Source organism: Tachysurus fulvidraco, chromosome 19 (genome assembly GCF_022655615.1).
Source record: "Tachysurus fulvidraco isolate hzauxx_2018 chromosome 19, HZAU_PFXX_2.0, whole genome shotgun sequence".
In the NCBI taxonomy this organism is placed as follows: Eukaryota; Metazoa; Chordata; class Actinopteri; order Siluriformes; family Bagridae; genus Tachysurus; species Tachysurus fulvidraco.
Window position 1 is genome coordinate 22741806 of NC_062536.1, and position 17807 is coordinate 22759612.

Here is a 17807-nt window from a genome sequence, read left to right on the forward strand (position 1 = left end):
ATGAATTACTTCTATTTATGAATTAAAAGGTAATCACTCCGTCTCTTTTTTATTCATTATTTACTCAGTAAATAAGTAAACATTCAGACATAGAACAATATTCTACACAATTCTACACAATTGTACAATATTCTACACAATTCTACATAATTGTACAATATTCTACACAATTCTACACAATTCTACATAATTGTACAATATTCTACACAATTCTACACAATTCTACATAATTGTACAATATTCTACACAATTCTACACAATTCTACACAATTCTACACAATTCTACACAATTGTACAATATTCTACATAATTGTACAATATTCTACACAATTCTACACAATTCTACACAATTGTACACAATTGTACACAATTGTACAATATTCTACACAATTCTACACAATTCTACACAATTGCTTTAAATAATTCTGGACCTTTAATGACTTCACCAAAGTGACCCTGTGGGACTGAGGAACTGGTTTAGATTCTGGGTGTAATCAATGCTACAGTAAGTTATTTGCATGTATGCAGTGAAACAGACAAATATTTAGTTCAGTACACAGATGTCTAAAGTCTGGACGTCTTCTGTCTTTTCTTTACTTTGTTGTCAGTAAGAAAGATGGAACTCTGTCATTATTTATCGTCTATTATGTTTTTTACAATAATAGAACAGCTGAGTATTTATACTCTGGACTTTGGTGCTTTCTGCTTTGTACCATGAAGATATGTTCAAACTACATCAGAGAAATCAAAAATAAACCCATTACACCCGTCTGGCACAGGGGTTACATCTCATAATTACATTAACTAAATTAAATGTAATTAAATTTATTATAATTGTGTGTATATAAAGTGTGTTTGTCTGTACTAAAGTTGCTGATTGTTTGATGAGACAAAGCTATTGTTTATAAGTGAAGAAATCGGTTAACACAGACGCAAAGGTTGCTGGTGAAAGACGAGGCTTCTGCACTAAAAATGGAAGGATTCAGCAACAGAGAGACAGAGAGAGAGAGAGAGAGAGAGAGAGAGAGAGAGAGAGAGAGAGAGAGAGAGAGAGAGGACGATTTTGTGATGTTTGTGTTTAGAGTTACAGGACAGATGAGACAGAGACGGTGTGACCTTCAGTCGTTTTGCAATTCGAGAGAATTAATGAGGAATAAAGTGTGAGATAGAGACAGATAGAGAAGAGAGAGACTGAGACAGTTACTTTGAGAGAATGAAAGATAAAAAGACAATCAGAGAGAGAGAGCGAGAGCGAGAGAGAGAGAGAGAGAGAGAGAGAGAGAGAGAGAGAGAGAAAGAGTGATGAATAAACAGTGAGGCAAGCAATTAGATTTAGAAGGACAGAATGAGAGGGACAAAGAGCGTGAGACTGAAAGACACAGACAGACAGACAGACAGACAGACAGACAGACAGACAGACAGACAGACAGAGGGAGAGATAGCATGATATAGACAGTTAGTTAGACAGATAGACAGAAAGATAATTCATGTGAGAGACCAAAATAATGAGAGAAAGACACTGAGACCTACAACGAAATCAATCGTAGCTCTGAATGAAAAGGCAGTGATGAGAAATACAGTTGCCATGGTAACAGTCTGAGTGCAGCATCCTTAGACGTGTGTGTGTGTTTATAAGCTAAGCGTGCCGCCACTTTAGAGGTTAAAACATATTCTCTCTCTCTCTCTCTCTCTCTCTCTCTCTCTCTCTCTCTCTCTCTCTCTCTCTCTCTCTCTGTTAGCTGAGTAGTGTGATGAATCCATCTGTAAGATGAATAAAACAATTTGAATATATGACATATATAATGATTTTTGTTTATGACATAGCAGTGCTTTCTGTGTAAATTGTGCTAGTATGAGTTTCTTACTAAATAAGATAACAATTACATTTACAAATAAAATAATCACTGGATTGTTTTGAAGAAAAAAAAGCCTAAGTAATATTTCTGAGGGTTTTTTTTTTTTTTTTTTTTTACAGATTTTTCAGTTACTGTGTATGGAGACAGTATTGAGACTAAATCTGCTCTTAGCATCACTTTCTGATCTTAGCATCTGTTTGCTAACTTTTCTAACAGGTTTATAAACTGTGTTTGAGATACAGAAGTGTTTAATATTCAGTGAACATAAAGTGAACTTTATGATATGAGACATTTTCACCTGTTACGTACACTGAGTTTAGAAACACAGGGAGTTAGTAAAAGAAATCAAGGTTGAGAAAGACAGAGAGAGAGAGAGAGAGAGAGAGAGAGAGAGAGAGAGAGAGAGAGAGAGAGAGAGAGAGAGAATTATTAAATTTATGGAGAGTGAAAAGTAAGACTGTGCAAGTTAGAGTAAGATACAGTATAGAAAGTGTAAAAGACAGGGATAGAGAGAGTCAGAGAGAGAAGAAGGGGGACAGATGCCTATAGGTGATGGACTATCTAAGCATGGACTGGTGGTGTCTCTGGTTCTTGTCTTACCCGAGCTGCCCGAGATGAGTACGGGTCCTCAAACAGGTTCCAGATGACAGGTTGCCACCTCCTCCAGCGACTCAAACTTGTCCCCCTGGTGTGCTCTGCCTCTCCAACCCTTATTCTCTTCCCCACCTCATGTTTGTCCTGCTCTTTATCATTCTCCTCATCCTCGTCGGTCCCCATCCCGCTGCCCATCACGTTCATGTCGAAGACGTCCAGTGCCTCCTCGGCATCTCTGTGTTGGCGGTAGGTCATCCAGCAACACGGCTCCACGTCCGTCTCGTCAATGCCCCAGAAGGCAAGTTCCTCCTCAAACAGTGGCCCACACACATCAGCAGGGCAGTGCAGCTTCCCCGTGCGATAGTAATTCAGCACGTATGCAAACACACCTGGGTGACGGTCAAAAAAGTACTCATTACCAATGCGCACCTGTAGATCCTGCCCATGATGATGATAATGATGATGATGATCCAGCAGTGTAGATTCTGCTTCTGATTCAGAACCAGATCCACAGAGGGAGGAGGACGGAATTGAGGCGAGCAGGGCTAGGCGTGTTCCCGGCAGCGTCCGGAGCGTGGTACGGTACGTCTCGTGCCTCGTGCCACCGACGTTGAGGATTATCCTCTCGTAGTTTTCCTCAAGTTTACCCATCCTCGCCTCTGCAGGTGACACATGCCCATGACTCGTCACTCCACTCTCACCGTGTGAAAGCTTCGTCTGTCTGAAGGCGCTCGTTCTTCCTCCTTTCCTTCCCGCAACATTGAGTGAACGGAGTTAAAACAAATTACAGAACAAATACCTGACTCTCCTCAAAGAAACTGTCTGTATGCAGGGTCTCAATCCAGTCTCATCCACAGAATCTGCACTAAACCCACTTCAGTTCTTCGTTTATCTTCTTTTCATCCTCACCGATCCTGGACAAGGGGAGCTTTAATTACAAACAAAAGTGAAAGCAGACACATGCTCTTAATTCATGTCTGTCTTCAGAGTGTGAGCTCACAGTCTGATGTGATCCGATCAACAGCAGCCTCAGAGAGCAGAGGGGTGGGGAATGTTTTTCTTCTCTCTTTTCTTCTCCCACTCTCTCTCTCTCTCTCTCTCTCTCTCTCTCTCTCTCTCTCTCTCTCTCTCTCTGTGTCTCTCTTTCTCTCTCTCTTACTCCAGCACAGTGAGAGGTGATCGCTGAGACACACACAGCACGCTTGTTGCCTCTGTGAGCTCTGTGCACAGAACAGATGAGGGTTAGAGAGAGAAACAGCACAGAGTTCCTTGTGCTTTTTCACCAACATGCACACACACATATGCTGTTGAGAAAAATCTCAGAGGAGGAGTATGTGTGGCATAAAATAAAACATAACATAATTAATGTACATTAATTTACATAAATAACTAAGTTTAACAAATATTATAACTTATAACTAATAAGTCCTTAGCCCTGTCTTTGTTTATGTAGCTCCCTGATCCTGGAGAAACGTTGTCTCATTTTACTGTGTACTGCAACAGCTATATATGGTTGAAATGACAATAAAAGCTTCTTGACTTGACTTGACTTGACTATTAGCCTCAAACCTTTAGGTGTAGTGGACAAAATAATAAAGCAACAATATTAATAATAATCACTTAGAGAAATGGGGATGGGTATAAAAGAAGTTTTATTGAAAGAAAAGGGCCTAGTCAATGTGAGTGTAAGAACAGCCAGGAATAGGAGAAGTAGGATTAAGGGAAATAACAGTGTATCAGAGTGAAGAGATCCAGGCACAAGAATCTCAACTTTAAGGCCAGAGGGAGAAAAGAAGAAAAGAATGGGGAGTGGTTACTGGGAACTGGGAGAAACAGCAACAGCGGGGTCGTTGGCGAGAGGGCGCATGGTAGCGTGATGGCGTTTGTTTGTTTGTTTGTTTGTATAATTCGCTAAAGTTATCCGAGTTCCCCTTTTTATACCTGATCATAGTTTTTAATTGCATATTTGCATTTTATGTGCATGATCAGCTCTGTAGTGATCGCTCTTTTCCCTGTCAGGTCACAATGTAATGGTCTGTTGTATGTACACTGATGGTGGTGCTGTGGGAAATTTTCCATCTGGCGGAGGCTTGGTGCGGCACTTTTCAGTCTCGGATTTTATATAGCCGGGACTATTTGTTGATGTTCGATCAACCAGCGAACTCTAGGCCACCTCCAGATTTAAATTTCCTGGATATTAAATGGCAGTATGGAAAGAATGGGAGCTCTACAAAAGCACCTTGATGGAGATCAAAACAAGCACGCTGACATGCAGTCTCTCCGAAACAAGTCTGACAAAGTGCAAGTCCATGTCCGATATCAACATGAATTTAAAGAAGCATGTATCCTGGCCCTGACAAAAACATGGCTGGGAAAAGCAGACTTGGACGCTGGCATTACATTGGATGGTTTTGGTGCTCCTTTTCATATGGATCGGGTTGCAGCGACCACTGGCTAGTCGTGAGGGGGCGGGATGTGCCTGTACATAAATGAGCGCTGGTGCAGAACAAGATTAGATAACGAACTACTCTCAGATTCCTTGTGCCCCTTCTATCTACAGTACCCAGGGAATTCCCACAGATCTGGTGTTTACAACCATCCCCAGGCTGATGAAAGCACTGCCCTAGAACTAATCTATAATACTGTTCAGAAACTACAGGTAGTGTCCTCCGATGCTCCAAATCTAATTTTAGGTGACTTTTCATTCTTCATTATACAAAATCTTAAAATATTTTTATAAATATGTGTCCTGCCCAATTAGAAAAGAGAAGATTCTTCATCCATTAAATGTGCCTATAAATCTTCCCCACCCCCCCTGCACAAAGTGTTGTGAACACCTTTAAAATATTGCAAAGCCAAAATAAGTCCTTGCCCAGACAATAATTGCAGCTGTGTTATTTCTTTGTGTGTGGAACAGCTATGCCCTATTTCTTATATTTTTAATCAATCTATGTGTCAACAGAAGATCCCTGAATTATGGAAACAGTCAATTGTAGTTTCTGTCACAAAGAATAGCCACCCTAAGTCTTTAACTGATTACAGACCAATAGCCCTTGTGATGAAGTGTTTTGAAAAGCTTATCAAAAGAAAACTGTCATCTAGGACGAATTGCCTCCTTGACCCACTACAATTTGCATATAGACTAAACAGAGGGGTCCAGGATGCAACTGTAACAGTACTCAACCTCATTCTTAATCATCTTGAGGGCAATAGAAATCATGCCAGATTACTGTTTGTGGATTTCTTGTCAGTGATTAACACCATTCAGCTCCACTTGCTGGTTGAGAAGCTCTTACATCAGTTCAAACTGGAGGCCAACCTTGTGGGTTGGATATTAGATTTCCTCACAAATAGATCCCATGGTTTCAGGCGGCTGAGGCCTTACTGCAAACCGTTCTGTGGTCCTGGAGGAGCTGCTGGTAGCCCACTTTTAGCCCATGGAGTCAGCCTCTTAGGAGTTTCTGACCATGAAGATGGCTCTGCTCTTAACCTTGGGCTCTCTCAAAAGAGTGGGAGATTTGCAGTCCCTCTTGATTGACCCCACCTGCATAGAACTTGCCCCGGTATGTCCAAGGCTATGGTGGGTTGTCCGATCATCCTGCAGGCCTATTGTCCCCCACCCCATGAGTCGGCAGAACAGGAGAGGCTGCATTTGCTTTGACCAGTAAGGGCCTTGAGGACTTGAGCTTGTGGCGTAACCCCTATTCCCTTTTTGTCGGTATTGTATCACCTCATCCAGTGCCTTTGCCAGAAGTGTTCCCCTTGTGTATATTTGTGCTGAGGCAGGTTGGTCCTCTCTGCACACCTTTATCAGATTCCATAACCTAGACTTCGACACCACTTCAATGTCCCAGGTCCTGCAGGGCTATAGATGTTCTGTTCCCAGTCTGCTCATGCTCTCTCATGGCCTCTGGCACAGTCATCGACTGGTGATTGGCAGAATGGGTATTGGCCTTCCCATAGCATCAGCCCTGAAAAGGGAACCTCGAAGGGGAACTACACCAGGCTATGCATGTAGCCCAGTTCCCTGAGAAGGGAACGAGACACTGGGTTGTTGATCATGCCCACAGACACACGGACACACAAACACAAGGACACATTTTTAAAGGTTTAATATTGTTGTATAATAAAATTATTTGTTATAAAGTCTGTGCTTTTTTCTGCTAATATAACATTAAATATAGATTCAATTATTAGATTCTCTTTTTTCCTCTAGATCTATTATTGCATAACTGAGACAACTTTCATCAGATGACATTTCATATCATATATTTATATAGACCTAACTCATAACATCACAGTCATGTTGATTATATTTTATCCTGCATCAGTTCACTGTGTGGTGGTCACTTCCTGTGTCATCACTTCCTGTGCTTGAATTGTTTGCCACAAGTTTTCGTGCTTATCTTGGAGTTTAAATTAAACTGTTTATTATTTTCTCTTTTTAGTTTATATTTTACTTTGTTGCCTTAGTATTTTTATTTTTTTATCACAGTAATAATTTTCATTTTCATTTTATTCCTTTTCTTCTGGAGACACTTGTTCGTGCCGTGTTTTCAAACACCTAGAGGAGGATACACTCTTCGGATCTTTTTTTATATTTTCCGATCTGATCCAAGTCAAAGTACGTAATCATTCAGTATGGCAGACCTTCAGCTTGTCCAGTGGGTGAGCCGCAGCATGTTTAGTAATTCTTCCTCCGTCATTAGCGTTAATTTTACTTGGAGATGTAGATGTGTGGATATGTAGCTTACAGCAGGTTCAGGTACAGCATGTTCGCTGAACTGCTGAAGGTCCAGGTGGTACTCCGAAAACAATGTGGGCTTCATAGATAATTGGAGCACTTTTGAGGGCAAGGTTGGCCTGTTAGGACGGAATGGTGTCCATCCCACATGGGAAGGTGCTGCTCTTATTTCTTGCAGCATAGCACAAAGTTTAATTACAGGTCTAGTTAATCTGTGACAATCCGGAGTCAGGGCCAGGGAGCAGACAAGCAGGCTAATCCAACCGTCTGCTAGCTGCAGTGAGTCGTCACCCAGGGTTCACAATATAGAGACTGTGTCTGTTTCCCGAGCTAAACAAAAAACTATAAACTCTCAGAAAATTTGCTTTATTTACATTATTAGCATAAAATAAGATCATAGTGAATGTACAGCACCTATGAGCTGAAGCTAGGACTGTTAAATATAAAGCTTTTATGGATAATGAAATGATTACTGATCAGACGTTTAGTGTTGTGTTTAACAGAAACATGGGTCAAACCAAACGAGTTTGTGGCAAGCTTGTCCACCTGGTTATAGTTATATACATCAGCTGCACCTAACAGGCAGGGGAGGAGGCAGGGGAGGAGGTGTCGTAGTTATTCATGATGATAAGTTTGATGTCAAGCAAGAATCTAGATATGTTTAAATCATTTGAAGTTCTTCATACTAACATATGTAGCCACAAAATATACAGTAATTCTACTGAGTCAGTTCCTCTAATTGTAATTTACAGACCTCCTGGACCGTATTCTGAACTCCTCTGTGAATTTGCAGATTTCATTTCAAACCTAGTTGTTTCTTTAGACAAAGCAGTAATTGTTGGAGACTTTAATACTCATTTTGATAAGTTAGAAGATCCTCTGAGAACAGCAGTTTTATCCAGCTTAGATTCAGTAGGAGTTAACCAGAATGTAATAGGACCCACTCATAACGGAGGTCACACTCATAATGCAGGTCACATTCTTGATCTTGTTCTAACCCTCAGATTAAATATAGAAATATAGTCACAGTGTCTCAAACAGAAGCTATTTCTAACCATATCTTGTTTCATTTAAATTGCACTTCGGACACCCTAGATATTCTAGCTCTACTTAAAAGGAAAGAAATTAGAGAGAAAAAAAACTCACACCCTGGTGCAATGACAACACACAAACTTTAAAATAATCTGCTACAAACGTAAATGGTATCAAACTAAATTATCAGTATTTTGACTAGCATGGAAGAAAAGCCTTCATAGCTACAAAAATTCTCTTAGTGCTGCCAGATCAGTGTATTTCTCTAACCATATCGAAGAAAACAAATTATATAAAAATACATTTTTATTTAATACTTTAGCAAAATTAACTATGAATAAAAACACTGTTGAAAAGTGCACACCAGCTATTTGTAGCCGTAACGGCTTCATGTATTATTTCAATGGAAATCTTGATAACATCAGGCATAAAATTCAGACCATAAAACCAAACAAATAGATAGATAATGCCGTAGAATAATAATTCTGTTTTTGATCAGTATTTAGAGACTGACTTATTTTCAATGATTTCTTCTTCAAAATGATCGACCTGCATACTGGATCCCTGACCCACATGTTTGTTTAAACAGATACTACTGGTAGCTTTACAACACATTCTAAAGCTAATAAATTCTTCCCTTAGCACTGGATGTGCTGATTTTTTTAAGTTAGCAGTTATCAAACATTTGATTTAAAAAAAACCTGACCTCAACCCAAGCCAGATGTCCAACTATAGACCAATATCAAACCTCCCCTTTAACTCCAAGATCCTAGAGAAGGTTGTAGCTCAGCAGTTATGTTCAGACCCACATAAGAATAATATACATGTAATGTATCAGTCAGGATTTCCGCCTCATAATATCACAGAGACAGCACTGGTTAAAGTGGTAAATGTCCTGTTACTGGTCTCTGATCAGGTTTGTGTCTCTTTGCTAGTTTTATTTGATCTTAGTGCAGCTTTTGGTACCATTGACCATGTTATTTTACTTCATATGCTAGAAGATGTTGGTGTTAAAGCGACAGCTCTCCTGGATCAGGTCTTATTTGACAGATTGATATCAGTTCGTAAACTTAAATGGTGATCACTCTAAACAAACTAAGGTAATGTTCGGTGTTCTGCAAGGTCCCTAAAACCCATTTTAAAACTCGGGGGGACCTTTCTTTTCAGTCTGTGGCCCCCAGATTGTGGAACACGTTGCCCCTGTCTCTGCGTGTGGCTGATTCTGCTGATTCCTTTAAAAAGCAACTGAAGCCACTCTTATTTAGACAAGCTTTTAGCTGATTGGGCTTTTATGGATTCATCCCTGTTGTAGTGTGTTTTTATTGTTTTATAATTTTAGTTTCATCATCTCTATAAATTTCTCTTTTTACTTTGTAAGATTGTTTTATTGTACTTTTAAGTTTTATTGTTATATTTTGTAAAGCACTTTGTGATTTTATCTGTGAAAGGTGCTATATAAATATATATATACTGTATACTGTATGCTACCCCTTGAAGCAATTATTCATAAACATGGTATTAACTTCCACAGTTACACTGATGACACACAGCTGTATGTATCAGCTCAGTCAGATGTGAGACACCACATTAATAAGACTGAAGATTGTGTGAAGGACATCAGACAGTGGACACTTACTAACTTCCTCCTGTTTAACTCTGACACACAGAAGATCTTGTACCAGGACCACAGACAGGCAGAAGTTCTTGTACCAGGACCACAGACAGTCAGAAGTAAGTTTTCTGATTACAGAGTAACTCTGGATGGTCTTTCTATTACATCATGTGCAGCAGTAAAAGACCTCGGTGTGATTATTGATACCGGTCTCTCATCTGAAGCTCACATAAATAACACCACAATGTTAGCCTTCTTTATCTCAGTAATATTACTAAGATAAGAAATATGACGTCATGACATGATGCAGAAACACTAGGTCATGTGTTTGTTACCTCTAGGTTGGATTATTGTAATACTTTACAGCCTGGATGTTCAGTAGGAGCAGAAACAAGCTCCAGTTAGTCCAGAACACAGCAGCTAGAGTCCTAACTAGAACCAGAAGATATGAACACATCATCCCTAACTTATACTCAATGCATTGGCTTCCAGTCAAGTTTCCAGTCAAGTTGTCTGTCACGCCTTCTGGTCACCTGATCACAGTCATACCTAACAATTGTTCTCTCTCTCTGTCAAGCTATATATGACACTCCGGAGGTCCCAGTGTTCAGAGTTCTTAGCCGGATCGTCTCTTCTCTTGGAGCTACTTCATCAGTCCTGATGTTCTACCCCTGGTTGGAGTCTCATCACCCGGTGGTCACCCTGCCAGGGATTGATCTTCATGGTCATCAGTGTCTCATGGGATTGTTGTGTATGAAGCCACCCAGAGACTGTCATGTCTTCTTCTGTACCAATGTTGTGTCAGTCAGCTGTATGTTCTGGTCTTTATCAGTAATCAGGTCTGAGCTGAACTCAGAGTTTATGATGACCCATTAGTTCCTCAGGAGCTCTCGGCTGCACTGTTATAAACTGTTGTAGAAAGGACATTATTTACATTTACACTATTTACTGTAGAGTGTCACCCAGATGGGGATGAGGTTCACTTCTGAGTCTGGTTCCTCTCAAGGTTTCTTCCTCATATCATCTTACGGAGTTTGCTCATCAGGGATAGGGATAGATATATAGTATTTTAAATTTTAAGTTTATTTTAATTAAGTATTTTTTTAAATTAAGTATTTTTTCATTTTAATTTTAAAACTTCAATTGTATATATTCACTTCTTGTATTTCCCTTTTTCTCTCTTCTGTTTCCACATTTTTGTAAAGCCTCTTTGAGACAATGGGACATTGTTAAAAGCACTATATAAATAAATTCAATTGAACTCATCAGCAAGAGCTGCACCTTAGAATATAAAAATAAAACCTTTTCTCTGTATTTTAGCCCCATCTGCTGCTCATTAGAGTGATTACACCATTACAATGATGTGTCTATATGCATGCCACAGCACCCAGAACATGACAAGCATTAATAAACATATAGAATACATGCAGAAGCTCCAGTTTGTCATTTTAGCTAAAGATTCTAATAAACAAACAAACAAATAAACCACAGAGTCTTCAACTGTCCAGTGTGAGTGAGTCTGTGCTCACGATGGCCTCAGGGTCTACAGGGCTCCTGCTGTAGTCTTCAGGGCCGATAGACAATAGACAGAAATACAGTAGACTTCCTGTCAGCTCAGACCATCTCTCAACACTGTGTTTCCTCCCACAGAACTGTTGCTCAGCCTTGTTTTTTTATTGTTGTTGGTTTCTGCACCATGATGTGTGAGCTCTAGAGACTGATGTGTAAATCCCAGGACATCAGCAGGTTCCAAAACTCAGACCAGCTCACCTGGCACCAACAGCCATGTCCCAGCTAAAGAAAGAGATCAAATTCAAATTCAATTTATTTGTATAGCGCTTTTAATAATTCACATTATCCCAAATCAGCTTTACAGAAGTATAGAAACAGAAGAGAAAAAGAAACAAAGATAAAATAATAATAGGAAAAAAAAAATTAATAAAAATAAACAAATTAATACATACATTTAAAGTTTAAAATTTCAAAATATTAATTTAAAGTTTATAATATTACAATGTATTTTGTGTTTAGTTTTGTGTTCGGTTTTCTGTGTCTTTTATTTTGATATGTTTCTTGTGTCTTGATTCCCTTGTCTTGGTCCTCCTGCCCTGTGTATGATGGACCACCTCCAGACGTGGTCGAGGAAGTGGTCCATCCAGGTCAGGATTATCTGAAAAAGACTTAAGACACTGGAGACTTTGTGAGCCCCATGTCCCCAAAGAGACCGGAGCCTCAATCCAGAGAAAAGCACAATCTAATCCAAAGAGATTATCTACACAATATGTACAGAAAACACAGAGTGTAATGAGAAGCTCCTGTTAAGATGAGGAACCTTTTTAACTATCACCCTAGAGTCCTGGGGACCATTGACATCCTTATGATCGGCCTGTTAACAAAAGAGAATGCAGAAAAGACCCCAGAAAGTCCCATTTTTAGTTCAAGCAGAGACGTGTATGAAAACACTTATTGGCTGTGATCACAAATGAGTGTGATGTGTGTATGTTGGTCCCCACGGCTGCAAGCAAACACACAATGATCCCTATCAGATGTAATGGTAGCAAACTGAAGGCCATAGCACAATACTGTAGAAATTCTTACTGCATGTGGAAGCAGGACATTTATGGAGTCCTGAATGGTGCACATAAGTCTGGTGATAAATTGACCGGCCTCCCTGTGGTGTGAAGACGGAGGTCCTGGGAGGACTAATTTAACTAATGCCACTGTGTGTCTACGGACTTTAATGCGTGTGTTGAAACGAACACTTAATCACTTAGAACACACATCTAACAGAGTTCTTCCTTGCCAAAGTCACCTGAGACTTGTTCATTAGAGAACAACTCAAACACATTTAAATAAAAGTTTAAATTAAAAAATAATTTACATTTAAAAATAAAATCTTTTGTATTATATTAATCTTTGTATAATAATCTTTTAGTATTAAGTTTCAAAGTCCATAAACAAATAAAATTGAACTGAAATGTATATGGGACAAATAAAAGCTTCCTTCTCAACCTACAGTTCATAATAAAGTGGACAGCAAATGTATCTGAACTCTCTAAAGACCACCTTGTGGTTTAAAACATACTAAATGTCGTTTTCCATAGAGCACATACTGAGGTCTTCTAACAGCCTGTTTCTGGTTTCAGATTGCATGCTGGGTTTTTTTCAATGCCTGTGTGTAAATTATACAATTTTTATATTTTTAACAAGAAAATCATTTTTGTTTATTTAATTTTTTCAAAGAATGTTTGATTTTTGATGGTTAAACATAAATATTCAACCTCTCCTGTGCATTAGCTGCAGAAGGTTCAGTTAGTTAGTTACTCTCGGGTGGAGATATTTACCTTCAGAAGTGCACATGCAGATGCTAGAAAGATTAGCAATACTACCCTAGGCGGATATACTAACCCTCCAACTCTGGCATTAGAGCCCTCACAAGGGGTGAATGGGTTACGACTAGGCAGCATAGTCACAAAGCCAAAGCTAAGGCTAAGGCTCAATCACAGGACAGTTACATTTATGGCATTTAGCAGACATCCTTATCCAGTGTTAAACAAAAGTGCTTTTAAGTCTCGATGAAGACATTAACTAATTCAGACTGGGGGGCACGGTGACTTAGTGGTTATCACGTTCGCCTCACACCTCCAGGGTTGGGGGTTTGATTCCCGCCTCCACCTTGTGTGTGTGGAGTTTGCATGTTCTCCCCGTGTCTCGGGGGTTTCCTCCGGGTACTCCGGTTTCCTCCCCCGGTCCAAAGACATGCATTACTAAAATTACTTGACATTTAGAAAGAAAGGATGATGTACCGTGATGTACAGGAACATAGGCAAATATTCAAAGTAAAATAACTTTAGCTGTTTCTTCATCTGTAATGAGTTTATTTTATATAAAGGCCTCAAGCATCTCTGTAAAGAAAAAACACTCAAAGACAGACATTTAAAAAAGCATGATGCAGAGGAAATGTACGGTTCTGCATTAGCATGTTAACATGTAACTAGACGTCGTGTTCCACAGACGATAACCATCTGAAATCACAGCACATTCCTACAGATTATTATTTTTATTACAATAATGTAAAAATAAAGTAAAACTGCTAATCATTTATCAGAACACGTTCACTGGAAATTAAAAACAAATATATATATTTATATATATTGAGCTAGCTAACGTTAGAGACTCGTGCAGGTCAGTTGCTTTAGTGTCCACATCCTGATGAAGAGTCTGGTATAAAATTAAAGAGTAGATTGAAATGTTTTAACATCACAACATGAATCGTGCTAATGTTCTGTTAGTGTTGTCATTAATGATGGCAAAAGAACAGCAGTAAATGAGCGCTAACATAACAGAAACACAGCAATGTACAAGTTCACACAGGTGAGAATTTAAGGATAAATCATAAATTCGCACAAATATATTAAATAATTCTAAGCTAAATTTGTCAGTTTTTTTTTAGCATGCATTGAACTAAACATGACTGATGAGGTAGCGTGAAGTCTGCTAATCATTATCTCATGATTGTCCATCACTTGCATGCAATTTCTGTTATTAAAGTAATCAGTCATGCAGAACTGCACATGCTACTAATTATCAAAACAAGTTCCACTAAAAATATCATACATTTACATTCATTAATTTAAAAAAAGTGAAAATTTGAAAAAAAAAAGTTTGATCACATTGGAAATAAATATTATGAATAAAAAACCACAACAGAAAAAGTAAATAAATGAAGCTTATGTTCTGTCAGGACTACAAAGCCATAACACCTGACCACGCCCAGACATACCATCTAACATTACACATCATAGCCACACCCACATGCTAGCTAATAAGCTAATGCTACATAGGGATTGAGCTAGGTAACAAGAGTGAAACAAAAGCCTTTAAAATAAAATCATAAAGTGCAATAAAATTATTCTGTTCCTAAATGAACAGAATCACATTTTCAATGTAAAATAAGTTATATTTTATCTATTGAGCAGCTTTCTGTGTCACACGTTACATAATAAAGCCATTTCTTTCATTAAAGCACTTTGTGTCAATATAAAAAAAAACAGCATGTTCACTTTCAATAAATAAATAAATCAATAATTATAATAATCTAATCATGTCTGTTGCGTCTGCGAAGCCCCGCCCCCAATTCGTTTGGACACATTTCAGCCACGCCTTCTTCTTCATCCATGTTCCCTCCCTGCTCCTCATTATACAAATCCTCATCGTACTCCTCTGGAGCCACGCCCACATTTTCATCATGCTTCTCCTTCATCTTCTTGTGATGCTTTGTAGCCCCGCCTACTCCACCCTCATATTCCTCCTCTAGAGGCGGCATGCTGTCGCTCTTCTCTCCGTCCTCTCTCTCTCCACCTGGTTTGCAACTGGTTTCCATGGCACTCAGTGACTCGATGAGGTTGTCAAGGTTACGCTCACATGATGCCTCTGAAAAGCACAAACAGGAAGGGGAGGGAATGTCTCAACCAATGTTCTGTTTACTTTGTGTGCACACACACATGCTCAACAACACACTCACGCATGCATTTACACACACACTCACACACACACACACACACACACACACACACACACACACGTATACGTTCACACACACACACACACACACACACACGTATACGTTCACACACACACACACACACACACACACACACACACACACACACGTATACGTTCACACACACACACACGTATACGTTCACACACACACACACGTATACGTTCACACACACACACACGTATACGTTCACACACACACACACACACGTATACGTTCACACACACACACACACGTATACGTTCACACACACACACACACACACACACACACACGTATACGTTCACACACACACACACACACGTATACGTTCACACACACACACACACGTATACGTTCACACACACACACACACACACACACACACACGTATACGTTCACACACAATGATCATTTTCAACAGCTTGCAGGCAGAAATATTGTTGTTGTGAATAAACATCTTTAATTGAACACGCAGGATTAGAGACAAAGTTCAAAATGATAGATGAATTTCAAACAACAGAGTGTGTGTGTGTGTGTGTGTGTGTGTGTGTGTGTGTGTGTGTGTGTGAGAGAGAGCATGGAGACGAGAGAGCGGGCACTAAGTAATATTTCACAAAAGTTTGATTCAGTTCTTAATTTCAAACTGATTCATTTGTTCATTTCAGCATAATAATCAAGAAAATCAGTGTATCGTAAAACCTGTGTGTGTGTGTGTAGGTGTGTGTGTGTGTGTGTGTGTGTGTGTGTGTGTGTGTGTAGGTGTGTGTGTGTGTGTGTGTGTGTAGGTGTGTGTGTGTGTGTGTGTGTGTAGGTGTGTGTGTGTGTGTGTGCACCTATACCTGTTGGTGCACACTGCATCCCCCGTTTCTTCATCAAGTGTCGGATACACTGCAGCTGAGTCATGATCTCATTCTTCTGCTCCATCGCCACTGACTTCACACTACACACACGATGATAACATCACTTAATGAACTTAAGCTTGTGTGTGTGTGTGTGTGTGTGTGTGTGTGTGTGTGTTTACCAGTTAGTCAGAGGGTCGAGTTGAGTGAGGATGGAGTTCAGCATTTTCTCTGTCTGAGCCAAACGCTGTTCTAGCTCATTCAGCTGATTCTCTACACACACACACACACACACACACACACACACACACACACACACACACACACACACAATATATAGTTATATACACAATGTATGCGTCATACTTTTTCCTTACTCATTCCCTCCATTTTTGTACACATACACATAAATATATACATACACACAAATACACACACACACACACACACACACACACACACACACACACACACACACACACACACACACACACACACCTGTCTCCTCAGATTTGCAGAGTCCTCGGACGGTCCTCTCTTTCTGAGCGTGTGCGTCATCTGCAGACTTTATCTGTACACACAACACACACCATCATGAATACTGTGTGTTTATAATTCGTTATTATGATGTATAACAGCTGTGAGACGACCTTGAGGAACTTGTACGCGGCGAACAGTCCGACTCCGATGGCGTACAGCGGCATTAGTGTGAACACATAGCCCTTATTATTGCTGCTGATTTTGGCTTTTTCCTTCCTCAGTTCCTGTTCCATCAGCCGCTGAACCTGCTGCACATTATCAGGGGGGCCATGCTGGGGGGGAGCAGGGCTGAGGGGGGGGCCAGGGTGAGGGCCTTCAGGGGACACACACATTTAATAACACTTAGTAACACACACACAAACATACACACACACAGTCAGTCTCTCTCTTTATCCCTCACACACACACACACACACACATTTAATAACACACATGTAATAAGACTTAAGCAAGCAAGATGGCGCCGCAGATGACAGCCTCAGTGTTTATCTCCGCAGTGTTTGTTCTGTTTTTGTTAGTTTTTCCTGTCAAGAAAACCCGATCAGTCTCACCAGAGATGAACTGCTGAACATTCGGCAGCACACAGCGCAAGACCTTTTACCGGTTTTTCAGTATTCTGACGTTTTGCTGAATATCGTAGTTGGCGGAGCGGCTGCTCTGTTTAAGCGCTTCAGGACGCGCAGACGGGGAAAACGCACCGGCGCGCTCGTGAAACTCAGATTTTGAAACACTCTTCATTAACTGCAAACCGTTCTATTCGCCGCAGGAGTTTTGCTCGTTCATTCTGGTGAGTGTTTACATCCCACCACAAGCTCACGTGAGCTCGGCCTTACAGACACTCGCTGATCTGATCACAGAGAGTGAGCAACAACACCCGGACTCTGTAGTAATAATACTTGGGGACTTCAGTAAAGCGATTCTCTCATGTGAACTACCAGAACTCACTTAACCTACAACAATAACAAGCCAGGGTTCACGGCGAAACTCAGCCAGCTCCGTCAGGCCAAAGTGCTCACAGGAATGGGAAGAAACCCAAAATCACCGG

At 40.0% G+C, this 17807-nt stretch overlaps 2 protein-coding genes across 8 annotated transcripts in view; both read right to left on the minus strand.

Annotated features, from left to right (window-relative positions):
• kcnc2 (potassium voltage-gated channel, Shaw-related subfamily, member 2) overlaps positions 1-3602 on the minus strand; it is a 45698-nt gene extending 42096 nt beyond the window's left edge. For 4 of the 7 annotated variants that reach the window (XM_047804087.1, XM_047804089.1, XM_047804090.1 and 1 more), the window contains exon 1: positions 2457-3590. In XM_047804087.1, coding sequence (XP_047660043.1) covers positions 2457-3101 — 645 coding nt within the window. In that variant the 5' untranslated portion in view covers positions 3102-3590. Of the gene's footprint in view, positions 1-2456 lie in introns of all 7 variants that reach the window. The other 3 variants (XM_047804091.1, XM_027133627.2, XM_027133617.2) reach the window with 3 other exon arrangements.
• A 10085-nt stretch (positions 3603-13687) lies between these two features.
• Positions 13688-17807, minus strand: part of ccdc107 (coiled-coil domain containing 107) — a 6893-nt gene continuing 2773 nt past the window's right edge. Inside the window, exons 2-6 of the mRNA XM_027178818.2 lie at positions 16873-17075; positions 16721-16793; positions 16405-16495; positions 16223-16323; positions 13688-15271 (exon numbers count right to left, since the gene is read on the minus strand). Coding sequence (XP_027034619.1) covers positions 14937-15271; positions 16223-16323; positions 16405-16495; positions 16721-16793; positions 16873-17075 — 803 coding nt within the window. The 3' untranslated portion in view covers positions 13688-14936. The remainder of the gene's footprint in view (positions 15272-16222; positions 16324-16404; positions 16496-16720; positions 16794-16872; positions 17076-17807) is intronic.